This window comes from Megalopta genalis, chromosome 13 (genome assembly GCF_051020955.1).
Source record: "Megalopta genalis isolate 19385.01 chromosome 13, iyMegGena1_principal, whole genome shotgun sequence".
Classification (NCBI taxonomy): domain Eukaryota; kingdom Metazoa; phylum Arthropoda; class Insecta; order Hymenoptera; family Halictidae; genus Megalopta; species Megalopta genalis.
In genome coordinates, this window is record NC_135025.1 from 5,207,014 (window position 1) to 5,228,431 (window position 21,418).

General features: G+C 56.4%; 1 protein-coding gene across 2 annotated transcripts in view; it reads left to right on the forward strand.

The window, feature by feature from the left end:
- Positions 1-21,418, forward strand: part of LOC117224265 (uncharacterized) — a 37,080-nt gene that overhangs the window by 12,147 nt on the left and 3,515 nt on the right. For both annotated transcript variants that reach the window (XM_076526018.1, XM_076526019.1), the window contains one exon: positions 407-20,648. In XM_076526018.1, coding sequence (XP_076382133.1) covers positions 407-20,648 — 20,242 coding nt within the window. The remainder of the gene's footprint in view (positions 1-406; positions 20,649-21,418) is intronic.

Genomic DNA, 21,418 nt, shown 5'->3' on the forward strand with positions numbered 1-21,418 from the left:
CTTTACGAAAATTTTCTCCGAGGCACCGTTAACGAGTTATTAACGAAAAACAGTGACCAATGAGAGGCGAGCTCGGCTGGCGCGAAGCGGCCGAGTCAACCAGCGCACGAAGCCAGACGCCGCCCATTGACTCCGCCATCTTGCGCCAGCCGAGTGCTCGCGCCTCATTGGTCAGCGTCTTTCGTTAATAACTCGTAAACGGCGCCTCGTAGAACATTTTTGCAAAGGAGAAAGTTGCTCGGTATGTCCTCAGGAATCTCTAGCTTCCTGGAAACAACGAAATGTTTCATTTCCTGGAATTATCATATTTTTGGGACACCTTGTAGCCAGCTTCGACGCGTTTCTAACTAATTATTCAAGATTTTCGAGTCTGTCGAACTAAACAATTGTGATTCCCCCGCGACAGGAGAGAAGACAGTCGAATTCACCGGACGGAGATAAAGACGTAGACCCTTTGATCCTGAATCTGACGGACATCGGCCAGGAGATGGTGATCAATCTGCGTCACATCAGCCTACGCTCGCATCAGTGCTACAGAGATCCAGACCCGATCAACCTATACCACAAAGTTGGCCACGGCACGCTGGACATGTACGTGCTCAGCCCGACCAAGGACAGTCGGGAGGTCAGGGAGTTCCTGGCTAAATGGCACGCGGCCGACTCGAAGCTGTTCGCAGGTTCTCACAAGAAGGACTCGAACAACCTGACGTTCCCGATACAGAATCTCGTCTCGATATGCGCGCTGCTCGTGTGGCAGCCGGCGAATCCCGAGGACACGATCACAAGGATCCTGTTCCCGGGCAGCACGCCCCAGCACAAGATCTTCGAAGGCTTCGAGCGGCTGAAGCACCTGGAGTTCCTGAAGCACCCGGTCTGCTCGGCGAAGAGCCTGTCGCCGTCCACGTCGTTGGCCACATTACGCGACAAGCCGGTCAAGCAGAAGCTGGGCTTGCTGGAGAAGGAGTCAGCGAGGCGGACGATAGACACGAAGCGGCACGAGAAGAAGGAGAAGGAGCGGGAGAAGGAGAAGGAGAAGGACACAACGACGACCGAGCCCAGAGCGGTGAAGGCGGACGACGCGCAACCGAAGGGCACCCCGATCATCTCGACGAAGCCGGCGAAGATCGAGGCGAAGCCGAGGAAGGTGCTGGACAACAAGAAGGAGGCGGAGGTGAAGGAGAGCCGGAAGATCGAGAAGGAGCTGCGAGAGGCGAAGAAGGAGGCGCCGGTGGTGAAGAAGGTGGAGAAGCCAGCGCCGCCGGAGGACAAATTCGAGAAGCAAGAAGACGTCACAACGAAACCGGAAGCGGACAAGCTGATCGTGCCGCCGAAAGAACCGAAACCAAAGAAGAAGGAAGCTGCGAAGGGGGTCGGCGTGAAGAAGGTGGACGCGGGGAAGCCGAAGACGGTGGAGAAGCGAGTGAAACAGACGACGACCGCCGCGGAAAGGAAAGACGGAACGGTGAAGTCGTCGCCGACGACGCCGAAGAAGAGCGTGAACGGCGTCGCCAGTAGGCCGGAGATAACGCGAGCCGGCGTGCCGAAGGCGAGAGCGGCGGCACCCAAGGCAGCAACCGCGCCGCCGGCGAAGAGCGCGAAGGACGCGAACAACCGAAAGGTCGTGGAGCAGAAGAAGATCGAGAGGTCCGCGATCAAGGAAGCAGCAAAAGAGACCCCGGGAATGACGGCGGTCGCTGCGGTGGCCGTCGCAGCCACCAGAGTAGCGGCTGCGAAGCCGAAGCCGATGGACAGACGGCCGATCGGCCGCCGCGGCAAGCCGGTCAGCCCGAGCAAGGTCAGAGTTCCCGGCAGTCCGGCGAAGTCGACGCGTAGCACACCGACCACTTCGGTGAAGTCGGACAAGGACGGAGTGATCCGGAAGCCGAAGGCGGGGGACAAAGGCACCACAGACTCGTCGACGGTGTCGACGCCGTCCGGGATCGAAGCGGAAACCGCAGCCGCGGCCGCCGCGGCAGCGCGGCTCGCCGAGAAGAGCCTGATCGAGAAGTCCGAGGACATCTCGCTGGACTCGATCGAGAGCAAGGTGCTGGCCGACCTGAAGGAGGAGCGGGAGGTCGTGGAGGAGATCGAGGCTGTGCTGCAGAAGGCCGAGAGGATCGAGGAGACGAGGAAGGACGACCGGTTCGAGGGCGACGACGAGATCACCGCGGAGGTGACCGACAAGAAGGAGGAGGACATCACGGAGGAGGACGTGACCGCCGAGATCGAGGACGCGCCTAAGAAGGACAGCCTGCGCAAAGGTAGCCAAGAGCTGACGGAGGAGGACGAGTACTTGATCGTCGAGAAGGAGGAGGTTTACACGGAGGACTCGATGCAGAGCGGCGAGGGTGAACAGAAGCACATCCTCGACGAGGCGGAGTCCGAGAAGGCGAAGATCCTGAAGGACGCCGAGCTGGTCAAGGAGAAGGACGACGAGGAGGAGGAGGAGGAGGAAGAGGAAGAAGAAGAGGAAGAAGAGGAGGAAGAGGAGGAAGAGGAAGAAGAAGAGGAGGAGGAAGAGCTCGAGGAAGACGCCGAGGAAGAAGAGGAGATCGAGGAGAAAGAAAAGGACGAGATCGCGGAGAAGAGACGCGAGTCGCTCGATGCTAAACTGGAGGCGATCGTCCCCGTAGACAAGGAGAAAAAGGAGACCCCCTCCCCGCCCTCCGACCGCCGAGAACCCTCTGTCGAAGAAGCGAAAGACGTTGTATCTCCAGCGACGGACACCGTCCCGAAGGCCGACGAGCGCGACGACTCCGGCAAGAAGGACAGCGAGGACGTGACCAAGGAGCCGTCCAGCCTGAGTCCGGACAAACTGGACTCCTCGGAGAAGAAGACCACGGACACAGACCTAAAACCAGAAGCGGACCAAAAGGAGCAAGTTCCCTCGCAGAAGTTGGAAGAATCGCAGGAGCGGATCTCCACGCTGGAGTCCGGCGCCACGACCACCGCGCCGACGCTTCCCGAGGACGAAAGGATACCTCTGGACGGGATCAAGGAGGACATCGACGAGAAGCACATCGTCGAGGACGTGAAGGAGAAGGAGGCGGTTCCAGCGAAGGCTGTGCCAGACGTTGCCGACAGCGCGATCGCGACCACCACCGTCACCACGACCGACGCCACGACGACGGCCGCGGTTGCTGCCGCAGCCGCGGTCGGAGTAACCGCAACTCCAGCAGCGGCCGACGTAGCCGCAGCCGTTCCCAGCGCCGTTCCAAGAGCCGTCGCGCCCGCAGCCGCGAAGCCGGACGTGCAGGTGTTCGAGGTGCGCCAGGCCGCGCCGTGCCTGCAGCGCGACATCGTGAAGACCCCGGACGAGGTCGCTGATTTACCGGTTCACGAGGAGGTGGACCCGAAACTGTACCGAATGGACGACTTCGAGAAGGAGAAGGAGGACAAGCCGGCCCCGCAGGAGGTCAAGGAGCCGCCGACGCCGCCGGTCAAAGAACAAAAAGGAGTATTCAGCTTCTTCGGCAAGGTCGCGGACAAGTTCGAGAAGGGCATCGACAAGCTGACGAAGAAGTCGCGGAAGGAGCAGGACAAGGACGCCGAGGATAAGTCCTCGTCGAAGTCCAGCTCGCCGAAGGAGGTCAAGGGGCAGGAGAAGACGCTGCTCGAGGAGGTCGACATGGAGAAGATGTTCCCGAAGGTGGTCGGCAAGCCTAGCGAGAAGGTCGAGGAGGCCGAGCCGAAGGTGAGCGACGCGAAGGTGCCAGCTGCGGTCGAGGAACCCGTGGAAGAAGCAGCCAAACGCGTCGAGGAGAAAGCGGAAGCCGAGCCACCGTCGCGACGCGAATCCGTCGCCCCAGAAAAACCAGATGAGAAAAAAGAGGAGGAAGCTGTTTCGAAGAAACTGGAGGAGGAGAAGAAGAAGATCGTAGAAAAAGAAGCACCGAAAGAACCGGAAAAGGAAGAAGACAAGAAAGTAGAAAAAGTTGAAGCAAAAGAACCCGCGGCGGTCGTCGAGAAGTTCATCGAGGCGGAAAAGGCGCAGATCGCCGTCACCGAAGCCGCGAAGAAGCCCCTGAGGGACTCGTTCGAGTCCCTTGAGGACGAGATCGCTGCTCTAACGCGAGAAGCACCGCCGGTGAAGGACGCCGTGAAGGACACGCTGGAGGGCGTCGTCGAGAAACTCGAAGAGATTCAGCCTCAGATCGCGGAAGCCGCGGCGAAGGAAGCGGACAAGGTTCAGTTCGAGATCGCGAAGGTCGACGAGGAGCTGGTGCCGGGCTACGACGACGAGGCGGTCGCTGGCGCCGTCAGGGACGTGAAGGAGGCGGTGCGCGACGTCGGCGAGGTCCTCGCGGGCACGGTCGGCATCGAGATCGACGAGAAGCCGAAGGACGTGATCGAGATCGTGAAGAAGGTCGCGCAGGTTCTGAGGGAGGACGACGACCACTTCCTCTCGGACAAGGTGCTGTTCGGGACGGAGGGCAAGCCGGCCTCGCTGGACATCAAACCGGATGACAAGTTCGTGATCCCGACCAAGGTGGGCATCACGGAGGAGCTGCCGCCGCAGGAGGAGATCGCGGAGCTCATCGAGGAAGCCGTGGCCCCTGCGGCACCCACGGCCGCGCCCACAGCCGCACCCTTACCCGAGAAGCCGCTGGACGCGGCCGAGGTGTGCGAGGAGGAGCCCTGCGTGAAGACGATCCTGGAAAAGGACGCGAGGGTCGCGTCGCCAGAGGCAGAAACAGCGGCTCGAGACGCGAAGGACATCTGCGCGGAGCTGATGGAAGAGAAGCCCGCCGGCCGAGCCAAGAGAGAAGTCGGAACGCCGCGAGAAGCGTCGCCGGAGGCGGACGTGATGCAGACTGGATTGGAGGCAGTGTGCAAGAAGGAGGTGGTCGAGTCGCCGCCCGAGGAGAAGCACGTGCCGGACACGATCGAGGAGTCCGTGATCGGGTTCGAGCAGAAGATCTCGCCGGCCGAGGCGGAGATCGTGACGATCTCGCCGGGGTCGACGCCGACGTCGCCGAAGTTCGTCGCGGAGAAGATCTGCGAGCTGCCGGCCGACATCAAGCTGATCGTCGACGACGCGACGCAGCGCCTCGAGGAGATCATCGAGCAGCTGGTCACCAGGAGGAGCAAGATCACGATCGAGATCGTCGAGTACATCACGATCGTGAAGCGGGTGCCCAGGGAGCGGGTGATCTACATCATCCAGGAGACGATCGTGAGGAAGGGGCTCCGCCGGGAGGACGTGGTCAGCAACGCGGAGGTCCTGAACCTCGACGAGGCCACGATCACGCCGGAACTGCAACGGGAGCTCGAGGACCGCATCATCAACGAGTACGTTGCGAAGGGTAAGCGTATCACAATCAGAATCATCGAGGAGATCTCGGTGACGATGAAGATTCCGAGGACGATCATAATCCGGATCATTCAAGAGATTATCTTTAAGAAAAAGATTCAGGTGCCGGTGGACGACGGGCTCTTCGAGGCTGAGACGGTGGGCGCCGAGGAGGAGGAGGAGGAGGCGGAAGCGGTGATCGCGCCTGCAGTGGCTGAGAAGAAGAAGCCGCCGGCGGAGGCAAAGAAAGCTGAACCAGAGGACATCGCAGACATGAAGAAGGAAACACCCGCGCCCAAAGAGCAGCCGAAAGAAGCGAAATCGCCGGAGAAAGAAGCGGAAGAAGAAGAGGAAGAAGAGGAGGAGGAGGAAGACGGTTTCGTCACCATCGGCAGGAAACTCTCGAAAGAGACGATCGAGAAGGAGTCTCCGGAAGCAGCGAAGCAAGCGGCCGACAAGGCGCAGGAGAAGGACGTCACCGACGACTTCGAGGCCGTCGAGCAAGAGTACAAAGTTCGCGACGTCCGCGGCGCTCCCCTCGACTATCTGAGCGAAGCCAAGGACAAGGATTACGCCGAGGAGGCCGTGGAGGTCTTCGACATTATCGAGGCCGACGAGAAGTTCGTGCACGAGACCAAGGAGAAGCTGGAGAAGAAAGAGGTCGACGAGCCAAAGGTCGCGGAGAAGGACGAGAGGAGAGAGTCGATGGTGTTCGCCGATGCGTCGGACGCGGGCGACGTGTCGGAAGCCACCGACACCGTCGAGAAGTACCTGGACGAGGCTAAGGAGAAGCAGGAGCCGAAGGCCGAGCCCGTGGTGCGATCGCCCGAGAAGCCTGTCGACGAGGAGAAACCCGCGGCGGAGCGGATCGTCGACGAGAAACCGTCGGAGAAGATGGAGGTCGAGGTCGTCGAGCAGGTGACGAAGCTGGCGGACGCCACCGGGAGAGCCGCCGAGCCGAAAACTGTGGAACACGAGGAGAAGGATGACCGGAAGCCGGAGAAATTGCTAGAAAAATCGCCGGAAAAGTCGCCGGAAATATCTCCGGAGAAATCGCCAAAAATATCGCCAGAAAAATCCCCGGAAAAATCACCAAAAATATCGCCAGAAAAGTCTCCAGAAAAGTCGCCGAAAATATCCCCGGAAAAATCTCCAGAAAAATCACCGATGGCATCGCCGGACAAAGAGGAAGAAGCTGACATTTCTCCGGTGAAAGAGAAGGCCGATGACGAACTCGATGAAAAAATAAAGCCTACACCCACACCGACACCGACACCGACAACGACGCCGACGTCGAAGCTCGCCGACGAGGACACTGGATCCGTCAGACGGATGCTGGTCACAGCGAGCAGCGAGGACGGCGGCCACGAGACCGAGATTTGTCCGAGCGGCAGCATAACGTTCACGAAGACGGTGACGCCGGACGATTCGTTGAGGGACGCGTCGGTGAAATCGACGCCCGACAAGGATTCCCTGCTCTTGGACAAGGACTCGCTTCGCTCGGGAACGAGCAGCCCGGAACGGGACAGTATCTCGGACAAGTCGGCACCGGGAGCCAAGGACATCGGCAAGGTCACGCCGGAGGACAGCTTGGACAAGTCGCCGATAGACGCGCGCGACTCTCAGGACCTCGACGACAGTTTGGAGAAAGTCGTGAAAGCGAAGGAAGCCGCGCCTTCCATCGAACCGGAAACACCGAAGTCGCCGCCGAAATCGCCGCCGAAGAGCGAGGAAGTCTCGCCGAAGATAGAAACCGCCGAACTGGAATTGAAACTCGACGCGAGATCCGCGGAGCGTGTCAGCCCGTCGAAGTCGCCGGAATCGATCCGCTCGGAGGACGTTTCGCCGGCGGAAACCATCTTCACGAAATCGCCGACGGAGAAGAAGAAGATCGACGAGGCCGTGTCGAAAGCGGAGGAGCCCGAGCCGATCGTAACCGCGGCGCCGCCTGTGATGATTTGCCCCGCGAAACCGGAGAAAGACGACAAACTTGAAGAGGCAGAACCCGAAAAACCTGGCGAGAAGAGCCCCGCGTCGCCGGTTGACAAAGAAATCGAAGCGGAAGCGAAGGAGAAAGACGTCGGCAAACGCGCGTCCATGGTCATAACCAGCGACGAACTCGAGAAGATCGTCGCCATGGAGACGGTCGAAGCTGAAGTGAAACCGGCCGATGCGAAATCACCGATCGCCGCAGTCGATTTAGCCGAGGCCGACGAAAAATCCGTCAGCGACGCGAAACTCGAGGAGAAGTCTAGATCGCCGAGCATCGCGAGCGTGACCAGCGAATTGAAGGAGTCCGTCGATCGCTCGAAATCTCCGAGCGTCGCAAGCGACAAGTCCGACAAGTCTGATAAGGACGAAAAGGATATCGATGAGAAGGTATCGGAGAAACCTACGCCACGAGCTAGCATAACCGGCGAAGTAATCGGCGCGGAAGAGAAGGAAGAGAAACCGTTGGACAAGTCTAGATCGCCCTCGATCGTTGCTGAAAAGCTCGACGAAAAGCCATTGGACAAATCCAGATCGCCGTCGATCGTTTCCGAGAAGCTCGACGAAAAGCCGCTGGACAAGTCTAGATCGCCCTCCATCGTTGCCGAAGAGGCGGATGAAAAATTATTGGACAAATCTCGATCGCCTTCCATCGTTGCTGAAAAGCTCGAGGAAAAGTTACTGGATAAATCTCGATCGCCGTCGATCGTTTCCGAAAAGCTCGACGAAAAACCACTGGACAAGTCTAGATCGCCTTCTGTAGTTGCCGAAGAGGCTGATGAAAGATTATTGGACAAATCTAGATCGCCTTCCATCGTTGCTGAAAAGCTCGACGAGAAGCCATTGGACAAATCAAGATCGCCGTCGATCGTTTCCGAGAAGCCCGACGAGAAACCATTAGATAAATCTAGATCGCCTTCCATCGTTGCCGAAGAGGTTGATGAAAAACCACTGGACAAGTCTAGATCGCCTTCCATCGTTGCTGAAAAGCTCGACGAGAAGCCATTGGATAAATCGAGATCGCCGTCGATCGTTTCTGAAAAGCCCGACGAAAAACCGCTGGACAAATCCAGATCGCCTTCCATCGTTGCCGAAGAGCTCGATGAAAAAGCACTCGAAAAGTCTAGATCGCCTTCCATCGTATCTGAAAAGCCCGATGAAAAACCATTAGATAAATCCAGATCGCCTTCCATCGTAGCCGAAGAGCCAGATGTAAAAGCATTGGAAAAATCTAGATCGCCTTCCATCGTTGCTGAAGAGCCCGACGTAAAAGAATTGGAAAAATCTAGATCACCTTCCATCGTATCTGAAAAGCCCGACGAAAAAGCACTGGACAAATCTAGATCGCCTTCCATCGTTGCCGAAGAGATCGGTGAAAAATTACTGGATAAATCTCGATCGCCCTCGATCGTTGCTGAAAAGCTCGACGAAAAGCCATTGGATAAATCCAGGTCGCCATCGATCGTTTCCGAGAAGCCCGATGAAAAAGCACTCGATAAGTCTAGATCGCCATCGATCGTTGCCGAAGAACCCGACGTAAAAGCATTGGACAAATCTAGATCGCCTTCTATCGTGTCTGAAAAGCTCGACGAAAAGCCATTGGACAAATCTAGATCGCCGTCGATCGTTTCTGAAAAACCTGAAGAAAAACCACTCGATAAGTCTAGATCGCCTTCCATCGTTGCCGAAGAGGTCGATGAAAAACCACTAGACAAATCCAGATCGCCTTCTATCGTGTCTGAAAAACCCGATGAGAAACCACTGGACAAGTCGAGATCGCCTTCCATCGTTGCTGAAGAGCTCGATGAAAAAGCCGTGGAAAAATCAAGATCGCCTTCCATCGTTGCTGAAGAAATCGTCGAAAAAGTACTGGAGAAATCTAGATCGCCTTCCATCGTATCCGAGAAACCAGACGAAAAAGCATTGGACAAATCTAGATCGCCCTCCATCGTTGCTGAAGAGGTCGATGAAAAGGCAGTGGAAAAATCTAGATCGCCTTCCATCGTGTCTGAAAAGCTCGACGAAAAGCCATTGGACAAATCTAGATCGCCTTCCATCGTTGCTGAAGAGCCAGCTGAAAAACCACTGGACAAATCGAGATCGCCTTCTATCGTTGCTGAAGAGCCCGATGAAAAAGCACTCGAAAAATCTAGATCGCCTTCCATCGTATCAGAAAAACCCGATGAAAAACCACTGGACAAGTCGAGATCGCCTTCCATCGTTGCTGAAGAGCCCGATGCAAAAACACTGGAAAAATCTAGATCGCCTTCCATCGTATCAGAAAAGCCCGATGAGAAAGAACCCGAAAAATCTAGATCACCTTCCATCGTTGCCGAAGAGCTCGATGAAAAGGCAGTGGCAAAATCTAGATCGCCTTCCATCGTGTCTGAAAAGCCCGAAGAGAAACCACTGGACAAATCTAGATCGCCTTCCATCGTTGCTGAAGAGCTCGATGCAAAACCGCTGGACAAATCTAGATCGCCTTCCATCGTATCTGAAAAGCCCGAAGAGAAACCACTGGACAAATCTAGATCGCCTTCGATCGTTGCTGAAGAGCCCGGCGAAAAACCATTGGACAAATCAAGATCTCCCAGCATTGCTGGCGAGAAGGAAAGCTTCGACCAAGAATTTGTGAAATCAGAATCTCCTCCGAAGTCGCCGAGCGCTGTCAGCGAGAAATCCGAAGCGAAGGACATCGACGAGGTAAAGGGAGAGATCGAGAAATCTAGATCTCCCAGCGTTTCACGCGAGAAATCCCCAGCAGAATCGGTGGACGGAAAAACAATTTCACCGCATGAAAAGTCGCCGGCAGAGTCGGTCGATGGTAAAGCAAAGTCTCCACATGAAAAATCACCAGCAGAGTCGGTGGAAGGAAAAGCAATTTCCCCGCATGAAAAATCGCCGGCTGAGTCGGTGGATGGTAAAGCAAAGTCTCCACATGAAAAATCACCAGCAGAATCGATAGACGGAAAAGCGGTATCTCCACATGAAAAATCGCCAGCAGAATCGATACACGAAAAAGCAGTGTCCCCACATGAGAAATCGCCAGCAGAATCGATACACGAAAAAGCAGTATCTCCACACGAAAAATCGCCAGCAGAGTCGATAGACGGTAAAGCAAAGTCTCCACATGAAAAATCGCCAGCAGAGTCAGTGGAAGAAAAAGCAGTCTCTCCACATGAAAAATCGCCAGCAGAATCGGTACACGAAAAAGCAGTATCCCCACATGAAAAATCGCCAGCAGAGTCGGTGGAAGGAAAAGCAGTATCTCCACACGAAAAATCGCCAGCTGAGTCGATAGACGGTAAAGCAAAGTCTCCACATGAAAAATCGCCAGCAGAGTCAGTGGAAGAAAAAGCAGTCTCTCCACATGAAAAATCGCCAGCAGAATCGGTACACGAAAAAGCAGTATCCCCACATGAAAAATCGCCAGCAGAATCGGTGGAAGGAAAAGCAGTATCACCACACGAAAAATCGCCAGCTGAGTCGATAGACGGTAAAGCAAAGTCTCCACATGAAAAATCGCCAGCAGAGTCAGTGGAAGAAAAAGCAGTCTCTCCACATGAAAAATCGCCAGCAGAATCGGTACACGAAAAAGCAGTATCCCCACATGAAAAATCGCCAGCAGAGTCGGTGGAAGGGAAAGCAGTATCTCCACACGAAAAATCGCCAGCTGAGTCGATAGACGGTAAAGCAAAGTCTCCACATGAAAAATCGCCAGCAGAATCGGTGGAAGGAAAAGCAGTATCCCCACATGAGAAATCGCCAACAGAATCGATAGACGGAAAAGCGGTATCTCCACATGAGAAATCGCCAGCAGAATCGATAGACGGAAAAGCAGTATCTCCACATGAAAAATCGCCAGCAGAATCGATACACGAAAAAGCAGTATCCCCACATGAGAAATCGCCAGCAGAATCGATAGACGGAAAAGCCGTATCTCCACACGAAAAATCGCCTGCAGAATCGGTACACGAAAAAGCAGTATCTCCACACGAAAAATCACCAGCAGAATCGATAGACGGAAAAGCAGTATCTCCACACGAAAAATCGCCTGCAGAATCGGTACACGAAAAAGCAGTATCTCCACATGAGAAATCGCCAGCAGAATCAGTGGACGGTAAAGCGAGATCTCCACATGAAAAATCGCCAGCAGAGTCGGTGGAAGGAAAAGCAGTATCTCCACATGAAAAATCGCCAGCAGAGTCGATAGACGGTAAAGCAAAGTCTCCACATGAAAAATCGCCAGCAGAGTCGGTGGAAGGAAAAGCAGTATCTCCACATGAAAAATCGCCAGCAGAGTCGATAGACGGTAAAGCAAAGTCTCCACATGAAAAATCGCCAGCAGAATCGATAGACGGAAAAGCGGTATCTCCACATGAAAAATCGCCAGCAGAATCGATACACGAAAAAGCAGTGTCCCCACATGAGAAATCGCCAGCAGAATCGATACACGAAAAAGCAGTATCCCCACATGAGAAATCGCCAGCTGAATCAATCGACGATAAAGCAAAATCTCCACATGAAAAATCGCCAGCAGAGTCGGTGGAAGGAAAAGCAATTTCCCCAAAAGAAAAATCGCCAGCAGAGTCGGTGGAAGGAAAAGCAATTTCCCCAAAAGAAAAATCGCCAGCAGAGTCGGTGGAAGGAAAAGCAATTTCCCCAAAAGAAAAATCGCCAGCAGAGTCGGTGGAAGGAAAAGCAATTTCCCCAAAAGAAAAATCACCGGCAGAATCGGTGGACGGTAAAGCTGTATCTCCACGCGAAAAATCGCCGGCAGAATCAATCGACGATAAAGCAAAATCTCCACACGAAAAATCGCCAGCAGAATCAATCGACGAAAAAGCAAAATCTCCACGTGAAAAATCACCAACCGAATCGATCGACGAAAAAGCAAAATCTCCACGCGAAAAATCACCAGCCGAATCGATGGACGAAAAAGCAGTATCACCACGCGAAAAATCGCCAGCAGAATCGATCGACGATAAAGCAAAATCTCCACACGAAAAATCGCCAGCCGAACCAGTAGACGAAAAGACAAAATCACCGGCAGAGTCGATGGACCGCTCGGAATCGATCAGCATCGTGAGCGACAAGACCGACTCGAAGGACACAAAAGACGAAGCCGCAAAATCAAGATCGGCGAGTATCGCGAGCGCGGTCGAAGAGCCGAAACCGGAGATCGACGGCTCGAAATCGCCGATCGTTGCCAGCGAGAAAACCGAGCCAAAGGACACAGTGAAATCCGCGATCGACAAAGTCGTCTCGCTCGACGCGTCTCCCGGCGTGGAGAAACTGGTCTCGGAGGTCGTCGAGAAGGCGATCGACGAGAAGGAGCATCGCAAGTCCCCGTCGCCGACGAGCCCCGAGTCGAAGGAACCACCAAAGGACAGCCGATCGCCGAGCGTCGTCGAAAAACTCGCGAAGGAGACCGAAGCGTTCGAAGGCGCGCCGGAGAAATCCCGATCGCCGAGCCTCGCCAGCGTTTCCGGAGCGGAGTTAAAAGAGCCTAGCGACCGATCGCCGAGCATCGCGAAGTCCGTGTCACCGAGTCTGACCTCGGAGAAGCCGGACATGGCGGATGTGGAGGACAAAGTCTCGGAGAAGTCTCGATCGCCGAGCATAGCCAGCGAAGCAGTCGAATCCAAGACAGCAAGCGATCGCTCGAAGACGCCGAGCGTGGCCGGAGAGGCTACAGAATCGAAGGACCTCGAAGACGCCGAGGACTCGAAGGCCCCTGGAGAACCGGTCGCGAAGACTGAGACGAGCAAGACACCCGACAAATCCAGATCAGCGAGCGTAGCCAGCGTCGTTGCTGAACCGAAGGAATCGGCGGAGAGATCGAAGTCGCCGAGCATCGGCAGCGAGAAGTCCGACTTGAAGGACTTCGAGGAGGCCTTGACCGAAAGAGCCGCGTCTCCTTCGGCAGCTGAGAAGCCGAGCGAAGCGGACGGATCATCGGACAAGCTCGGATCGCCTGCGAGCCCGATCGAGGACTCCGCAGGATTGGCGGACCGTTCGAAGTCATCCAGCACTGCCAGCGAGAAAGCGGACTCGAAGGGGATCGAGGAGAAGCTGCAGGACATTTCAAGGTCGACCAGCGTCGGCAGCGTGGCCGGCGAGCCGAAGAAGCCCGAATCGAAGTCGCCGAGCGTCGAGAAATCCGAATCGAAGGAGGCCGTCGATAGAACCGACGTGTCCAGGTCGGGCAGCGTCGCGAGCATCGCCGCGGATAAGTCGATCGCCGCTGAAGAAATCACGGATCGAAAGTCCGCGTCTCCCACTGCGGCTCCCGAAAAACCAGACGCGACAGATACCGCGGAGAAAACAATAGACAAGTCTAGATCGCCCAGCGTAGCGAGTCCCGTCGATCATCGATCGAAGTCACCGAGCCCTGTCGTCAGCGAGAAGGCAGAATCCACGGACGAGAAAGAACCTGCGAAGTCGAGATCGGCGAGCGTCGCGAGCATCGCCGTCGAAGCGAAGGAGCCAGCGGATCGTTCGAAATCACCGAGCGTCGAGAAAAGTCTCTCCGACGCGAAAGACCTTGAGGAACCGGCGGCAAAGGTCGAAGAGCAGGCGAAGCCGACCGAGAAGTCTAGATCGCCGAGCATAGCGAGTCCAGGCGAGGCGCCAGTTTTGCCGGAGCAGCGCTCGAAATCGCCCAGCCCATCCGTCAGCGACAAAAGCGAGGCAAAAGCAGCGGACGAGAAGGCAGCTGTTGCTGATAAATCAAGATCCGCCAGCATAGTCAGCGTCGCCAGCGTAGCGAGCGCCCTGGGTGCCCCGGTTGAAGCGAAGGAGCCGAGCGATCGCTCGAAATCGCCGAGCATTGCCGACAAACACGAAGCCGAGGACGCAGCGATCGAGAAGTCCAGATCGCCCAGCACGACCACCGAGAAGCCCGACCTAGCAGACTTCGAGGACAAGCAGGCGGACAAGTCGAGGTCGCCGAGCGAGCCGAAGGAGTCGGCAGATCGTTCGAAATCGCCGAGCGTGGCCAGCGAGAAGCCTGGCTCCGAGAAGTCCAGGTCCCCCAGCATCGCCGGTGACAAGACCGCGTCTGACCTTGACACTGGAGCGAGCCCCGACGACGATTCTGCGGTGATGGCGGACCGTTCCAAGTCGCCCAGCATCGCCAGCGAGAAAGCAGACTCGAAGGCAGCGGAGGAGAAGCTGTCGGAGAAGTCCAGGTCGCCTAGCATAACCAGTTCCGAGAAAGTCGACTCGAAGGCAGCCGAGGAGAAGCTGTCGGACAAGCTGGAGAAGTCCAGGTCGCCGAGCATAGCGAGCCCCGAGTCGACGGACCGCCGATCAAAGTCGCCCAGCACTGCCAGCGAAAAGGAGGAGGCGAAGGAGGCCGACGAGAAGCTGGAGAAATCAAGGTCGCCGAGCGTCGCCAGCATTTCCGGAGTGTCCGCGGTGTCCGAGCCGAAGGAACCGAGGTCACCGAGCGCCGTCAGCGACAAGTCCGACGCGAAAGACCTTGAACTCGCGGCCGAGAGGACGACTAGGTCGCCCAGCGTCGCCAGCGAGAAGCTCCCGGCGGACGAGAAGACCGAACCACTTGGCCCAGGCGACGCAGAAGTTGCGAAGGACAAGTCGAGGTCTCCCAGCTTAGCTCCGGATAAACCGGAGGCGAAGGCCGAGGCTAAATCGCCGAGTTCAATTACAGATTCGAGAGCACCCAGCGAGAAGGCACCCAGTGACGCGAGCTCGGAGGGCCGCGATCGCTCACCCGAAGAGTCCGTCAAGTCCGCGAGACCGTCGGACGACGATAAAACACCAGACAAAGACAAAGGTAAACCGGAGGACAAACACTCTGAAGACACATCCAGCGGCGCGCGGAAACGCAGGAGCGTCGGCGAGGAAGAGACACCGGAAGAAGCCGCCTCCAAGAAGGAGGACTCGCCGAAGATCGACGCCGATTCGATGAAACTGATCGAGAAGGAGCTGCAGATCGTCTACGACCTGGAAAAGGAATCTCCCACCGGCGCTGCGGGTAAGAAGATCGAGAAGCCGGCGGACGAGCGCGAGGAGGACATCGTGAAGGTAACGATGCAGAAGAAACGGGAGATCGAGCAGTACTTGCTGGAGAAGTACGTGTGGATGAACCGGAAGATCACGAAGTCGGTGGTGGAGACGATCGTGATGACGTACTCGGTGCCGCAGTTCGTCGTCATGGATATCATCGAGATGATCATCGCGCAGGAGAAGATGAGCAGGGAGAGCGTGGTGGACTTCGACGAGAAAACCGCGGAGAAGAAGGAGGAAACCGGCAAGGTCGTCGAGGACGCGGCATCGGCGATGGGCCTGGACCTTCGTCGCGAGGATCGCAAGGACGCCGGCTCGAGATCTCCCAGCGTGGCTTCGGACAAGCTGGAGACGAGCGAAGGCGAGGCTGAAAAGGAGACCAAAACTAAATCGCCGGACGCTAAGACGCCTAAAGATGAAGCTAGCAGGTCCAGAGCCGCGAGCACTTACGAACAGGAGTTGTCTGTTACAGCGAAGCAGGTCGTCGAGAAGCAGACGGAGGCAGAGGAGGCGAAACTAAGGGAGAAGAGTACAGAAAAAGACTCAACAGGCGTCGAAGCCGTGAAACGCGACAGCATCGTCGAGGAAGCGCTCGAGTTCAAGAAGGAAGATTCGCCGAAAGCAGACGCGGCTGTTGCAAAGTCGAAGGAGCTGCGGACCGTCGACGACCTTGAGAAGAGACCGTCCGCCGTTCCCATGGGTAAAACGATCGGGAAGCCGGCGGAGCACGAAGAGTACAAGGGAATGACGATCCAGAAGAGACAAGACATCGAGCAATATTTGCTTCAGAATTACATATGGGTGCACCGGAAGATCACGAGGTCGGTGGTCGAGTGGGTCGTCGAGACGTACTCGGTGCCACGGTCGGTCGTGATAGACATGATAGACGGGATCATCGTTCAGTGGAACGAGAAGAGAGATTCCGTGCTTGACCTCGACGCGGAACCGGAGGAAAAGGCTATCAAGATCGCCCAGGACGCGATATCGGCGATCTTCGATCGACTGGATCTTTGTCGCGATCAGAAGGACACAGCATCGAGATCGCCCAGCGTGGCTTCGGACAAAGCGGAGGCAATCGACGCTGGAAAGGTGGTCGAAGCTAAATCGCCGAGTCCCGACTCGAAGGCTTCGCCGAAAGACGAAGCAGCCAGATCCAGAGCCCCGAGCACATACGAACAAGAATTATCTGCCACAGCGAAGCGGGTCATCGACGAGCAAATGGAGAAAGACAAAGGTAAATCGGAGGAGAAAGACTCTGAAGACGTATCCACCGACGCGCGGGAACGCAGGAGCCTCGGTGACGAAGAGGCGCCCGAATTCAAGAAGGAAGACTCGCCGAAGATCGAGGCCGCCTCGATGAAGCTGATCGAGAAGGAGCTACAGATCGTCCACGACTTAGAGAAGGAGTCATCCATCACGCCGGCGGACAAAACGGTGGAGCAACAAGCGGCCAGCCTCGAGGAGGACCTGGTGAAAGTAACGATGCAGAAGAAACGGGACATCGAGCAGTACTTGCTGGAGAAGTACGTGTGGATGAACCGGAAGATCACGAAGTCGGTGATAGAGACGATCGTGATGACGTACTCGGTGCCGCAGTTCGTGGTGATGGACATCATAGAGCTGATCATCGCGCAGGAGAACATGAGCAGAGATTCGGTGATGGACCTTGACAAAGAACCAGCGGCAAAGAAAGAGGACGCTGGGAAGATCGGCGAGGAAGCGGCTCCGTCGACGGGCCTGGAAGCAGAGACAACCGTCGGCGACGTCGCGAAGGAGGCCAAAGCTAAATCGCCTTCGCCTAAAGACGAAGCAGCCAGATCCAGAGCCGCGAGCACTTACGAACAGGAATTGTCTGTTACAGCGAAGCAGGTGATCGAGAAGCAACTGGCGGAGGACAAAGAGAAGAAAGACGAATCCAAGAAAGAGGTTTCGCCAAAAACCGACACAGTTTCCGCAAAATCGCCGGAGTCGAAGACCGCCGACGACCTTGAGAAAGAATCGACCATCAAAAAGAGCGAGAAGCCGGCGGACAAAGACGACGGAGAGCTCTCTAAAGTGGCGCTGCAGAAGAAAGAGGACGTCGAGCAGTATCTGCTGCAGAACCACGTGTGGATGCACCGGAAGATCACGAAGTCGGTGATACAGCGAGTCGTTGAAACGTACTCGGTGTCGCAGCTGGTCGTGATGGACATCATAGACAGGATCATCGTCCAGTGGAACGTGAGCAGAGACTCTGTGCTGGACCTGGACGAGAAGAAGGAAGAAGTGGACAAGGTCGACGAGGACGCGACGCCGTCGATGGCCTTGGACCTGCACCCCGGCGACCAAAAGGACGCCGGCTCGCGAAGCCTGAGCGTGTGCTCCGACTTGATCGCGTCCGACAAGTCCACCCAGGACAGCCCGGTCCGTTCCGAGCCGCACATCGACGAGGAGATCACGATCTCGGAGGAGAAGCGCATCGAGATCGAGAAGCTGCTCGAGGAGGAGTTCATCCGCAGAGCGAAGAAGATCACGGAGGAGATACTGTACGAGATCATGCGGAAGACGGGGCTGCCCCGTTACATCATCCTGGAGATCATCGAGGAGACGATCGTGAAGAGGAAGCTGTCGCGGGACACGGTGATCGACGCGGAGATCTACAACGACGAGGACGTCGAGCCGGACGCGATGTACGAGAAGGAGGACTTCGGCGACAAGTCGCCGTCGCGATACGAGCTCGCCAGCGACGCCGCCAAGTCGAGCTACTCCGTCGGCTTCGAGGGGTCCGAGTACCCTGAGTCGCAAGAAGGCCAGCAGATGAGGACCTCGATCTCCGACTATCCGGTGAACTACGAGAGCCAGTTCCATAAGGCGTTCGTCGGCGGCATGACGGAGATCCGCACCACCCACATCACGACCCTGTCCGGGAAGTCCACGCCGGACATCACTCGCGACGGGACACCGGACTCGACCTCCGAGCCCACGGCCTCCACCGTCGAAAGGGTGGACGAGAAGACGGCAGCCAAGCCGGCCGAGAGGGTATCTCCCGACAAGGTGTCCTCGGTAGTCCTCTCATCCGCTAGCTCGGAGACGGTCGGCACCTTGAAGGAGAGCAAGATCGAGGAGTCGAAGAGCAGCGTGGAGAAGCGAACCGAAAAGATCGTAGTCACCGGCGCAGCGAAGGACGGGGAGCAGAGCACCGGCGAGGAGCGGTTCGTGACGATCAAGAAGATCGTGACGCGTGAGATATTCGAGGAGGACGAGCCCGAGGTGATCAGAGAAGTAATCGTGAGGCGCGAGGTTTCAGGGTCGGAGGAGCCGGAGACCGTGCAGAGGATCGTGAAGCGGGAGATCGTTCAGCAAGAGGAGGAGGAGGAGGAGCCGATGGTAATCACGAAGGTGATCAAGCGGGAGATCGTCCAGCAAGAGGAGGAGGAGGAGCCGATGGTGATCACGAAGGTGATCAAGCGGGAGATCGTCCAGCAAGAGGAGGAGGAGGAGCCGATGGTAATCACGAAGGTGATCAAGCGGGAGATCGTCCAGCAAGAGGAGGAGGAGGAGGAGGAGCCGATGGTGATCACGAAGGTGATCAAGCGGGAGATCATCGTCTCGGAGGACGAGATGGAGGACGCTGAGCACCTGGAGAGGCTGAAGAAGATCGTGGCCGACGGGGGGATACCGGAGGTGGTGGAGACGGTGACGACCAAGACGAAGACGATCGTGGTCACCGAGGAAGCGGACAGCAAAGACGTCAAGGAGAAACCCGTCGCCGAGAAGAGTCCGAAAGGCAAAGGCTCGGAGACGGCGGAGCGCAGCGACAGCTCCAAGGAGGAGGCGGAGGAGGCGACCGGTGCGAGCATCAAGTCGGACGATTACCTGACCGCCGAAGAGGGCACCCCGGACGCGAAACATGTGGCGGAACCGAAACAGACGGAGCAAAAGGAAGCTACCAGCACTGCGACAGCCAGCTCGGCCAGCACCGCGACGGTCGCCGGTGTTACCAGCGGCGCGGGTGCGGCTGTTCAAGCTCACTTGTCCTCGGGCAGGTCGACGCCGGACAGCAGAATCGTGCGAACGATCATCACGACCACGCAGACCGTGTCGGACGACGGGGAGATCGTGACGACGACCAGGGAGGTCACCGAGACCAGCAACGAGAAGGGCGAGATGGTGATCCTGAAGGAGAAGGTCGACGTGAAAGTGGACGAGTACCTGCCTAGCAAGGACGCGGCGGAGTCGGCGATCAGCAGCGTGATCGGCGGCCTGAAGTCGTCCGACTCGAGCAAGGCCAGCCCGAAGAAGCAGAGTTACTCCGGCGAGGACAGCGAGGCCGACGACGGCGGATCCAGCTCCTCGTTGACGGCGGATTCGGAGCGCGGGAAACGCGCGCCGGATCCGAGGGCCTCGTCGGTCGAGTTCTCGGCGGCCGCGATGAGCAGCAGCTTCTACGGCGAGCTGCCCGCGGTCCCGTCCCAGATCAGCGCCATGAAGACATTCCAGGAGGACGTTAGCGGTATACGGAAAACTAGCGGCCCCATTCCGATCCCGGGCGACCCGGCGTCCAAGGTGTTCACCGTCGAGAAGGAGTACGCCGCCGGCTACGGGGAGAAGCCGGACGCGAAGAAGTACGTCGACGAGGCGGACCTCGACTTCGAGAAGGCCCTGATGGAGTCGAAGGAGTCCCTCGGCAGGGAGATATCGCCCGGATTGTTCGCCGACGGCGTACGCCGCGACGGCTCGGAGAGGTCCGAAGGGACCGAGGACGGCGAGCCGAGACCGCGCGGCGAACCCGGAAGCGGAACCAGAGCGGACTCGAAGAAGAAGGACCCGCTGGACGGCTGGGGAAGTCCCTTGGGCCTCCCGTCGCCGAAGCCGCCGCACAAGTTCAACCTGACCACCACGGCAACCACGCAGTCCGGACACTCGGCTGAACCGATCACGGAGCTGAGGCACCGGTTCGACGCCGTCAACAACTGGGGCGAACCCCTGAGCCTGCCCTCGCCCGCGCTGGTCCCCGTCGGCGCCAACGAGCTGTCGAACAAAGGCGCACCGAGCACCCCGAGGAAGGAGAAGAAGCAGGCCCGGAAGGTGATGTCCGAGAACCTGAAGAACAAACGTCGCTCGGAGAGTCCCGGTAAGAACGAGAAGAAGATCAAGGACTCGAAGAACAAGGTGCAGCCGGTCTACGTGGACCTGACCTACGTGCCTCATCATGGGAACTCTTATTACACTTCGTTGGACTTCTTCAAGAGAGTACGCGCGAGATACTACGTGTTCAGCGGCACCGAGCCGAGCCGCGAGGTCTACGACGCGCTGCTGGAAGCTAAGAAGACCTGGGAGGACAAGGATCTTGGTGGGTTTCGCTTGATGGATTTTACAGGCCTCGATGCGCCCCAAATTCGCTTTCTGAGACCAAAATTGTTTCACCGTTGCGTCAAGGTTCAAGGTCATGGTACAGAGTAGATCGTTGAATTCGTCTCAGCAGAATATTACCGATATTATTAATATTATCGATTCAGTATATTAACAAGTCAAGGATATGTATTAACAACATTTCTTGTTTGTATTGTAATTTGTAGAAAAGTGTGTGTCGACCAACTTTTGTTGGAAGCATTGTTCTGTCAGATTATTGAAAATGTTAGAAAAATCGTGGAGGTTTGATATATTAAAGGTCTAATGTTTTTATCATTCTTTTAGACTCTTCTCAAAATTTCTCTTTTGACGCTATTTCTATATAGATGGAAAAAAATTATTAAAACTGGATTCAATTTTAGGATTTTGTATTTACAACGTTGTACTTCATCGCAGAATAATCTAAACCGAAAAATATTGCTGATTTGTGAGCTTTAAAGGGTTCTCAGTTTATAGCAAAATAAAGTTTTGCAATACATTAAACTAAAGCGATTGAATTTTGGCCCCAGAAAGCGGGTTTCCAAATTATGGTATTTACGATGAAATGAGGGGTTCCTGAGATGATTTGAAGCAACTTTTCCCTCAGCGAAAATGCAATTCGCGGCTTCGTTTACGAGTTATTAACGAGAAACGCTGACCAATGGTCGTCAATGACCAGACGCGCCCGCGTGACGCTAGGCGGCTGAGCCAATCAGCGGAACTGGGCTTCGC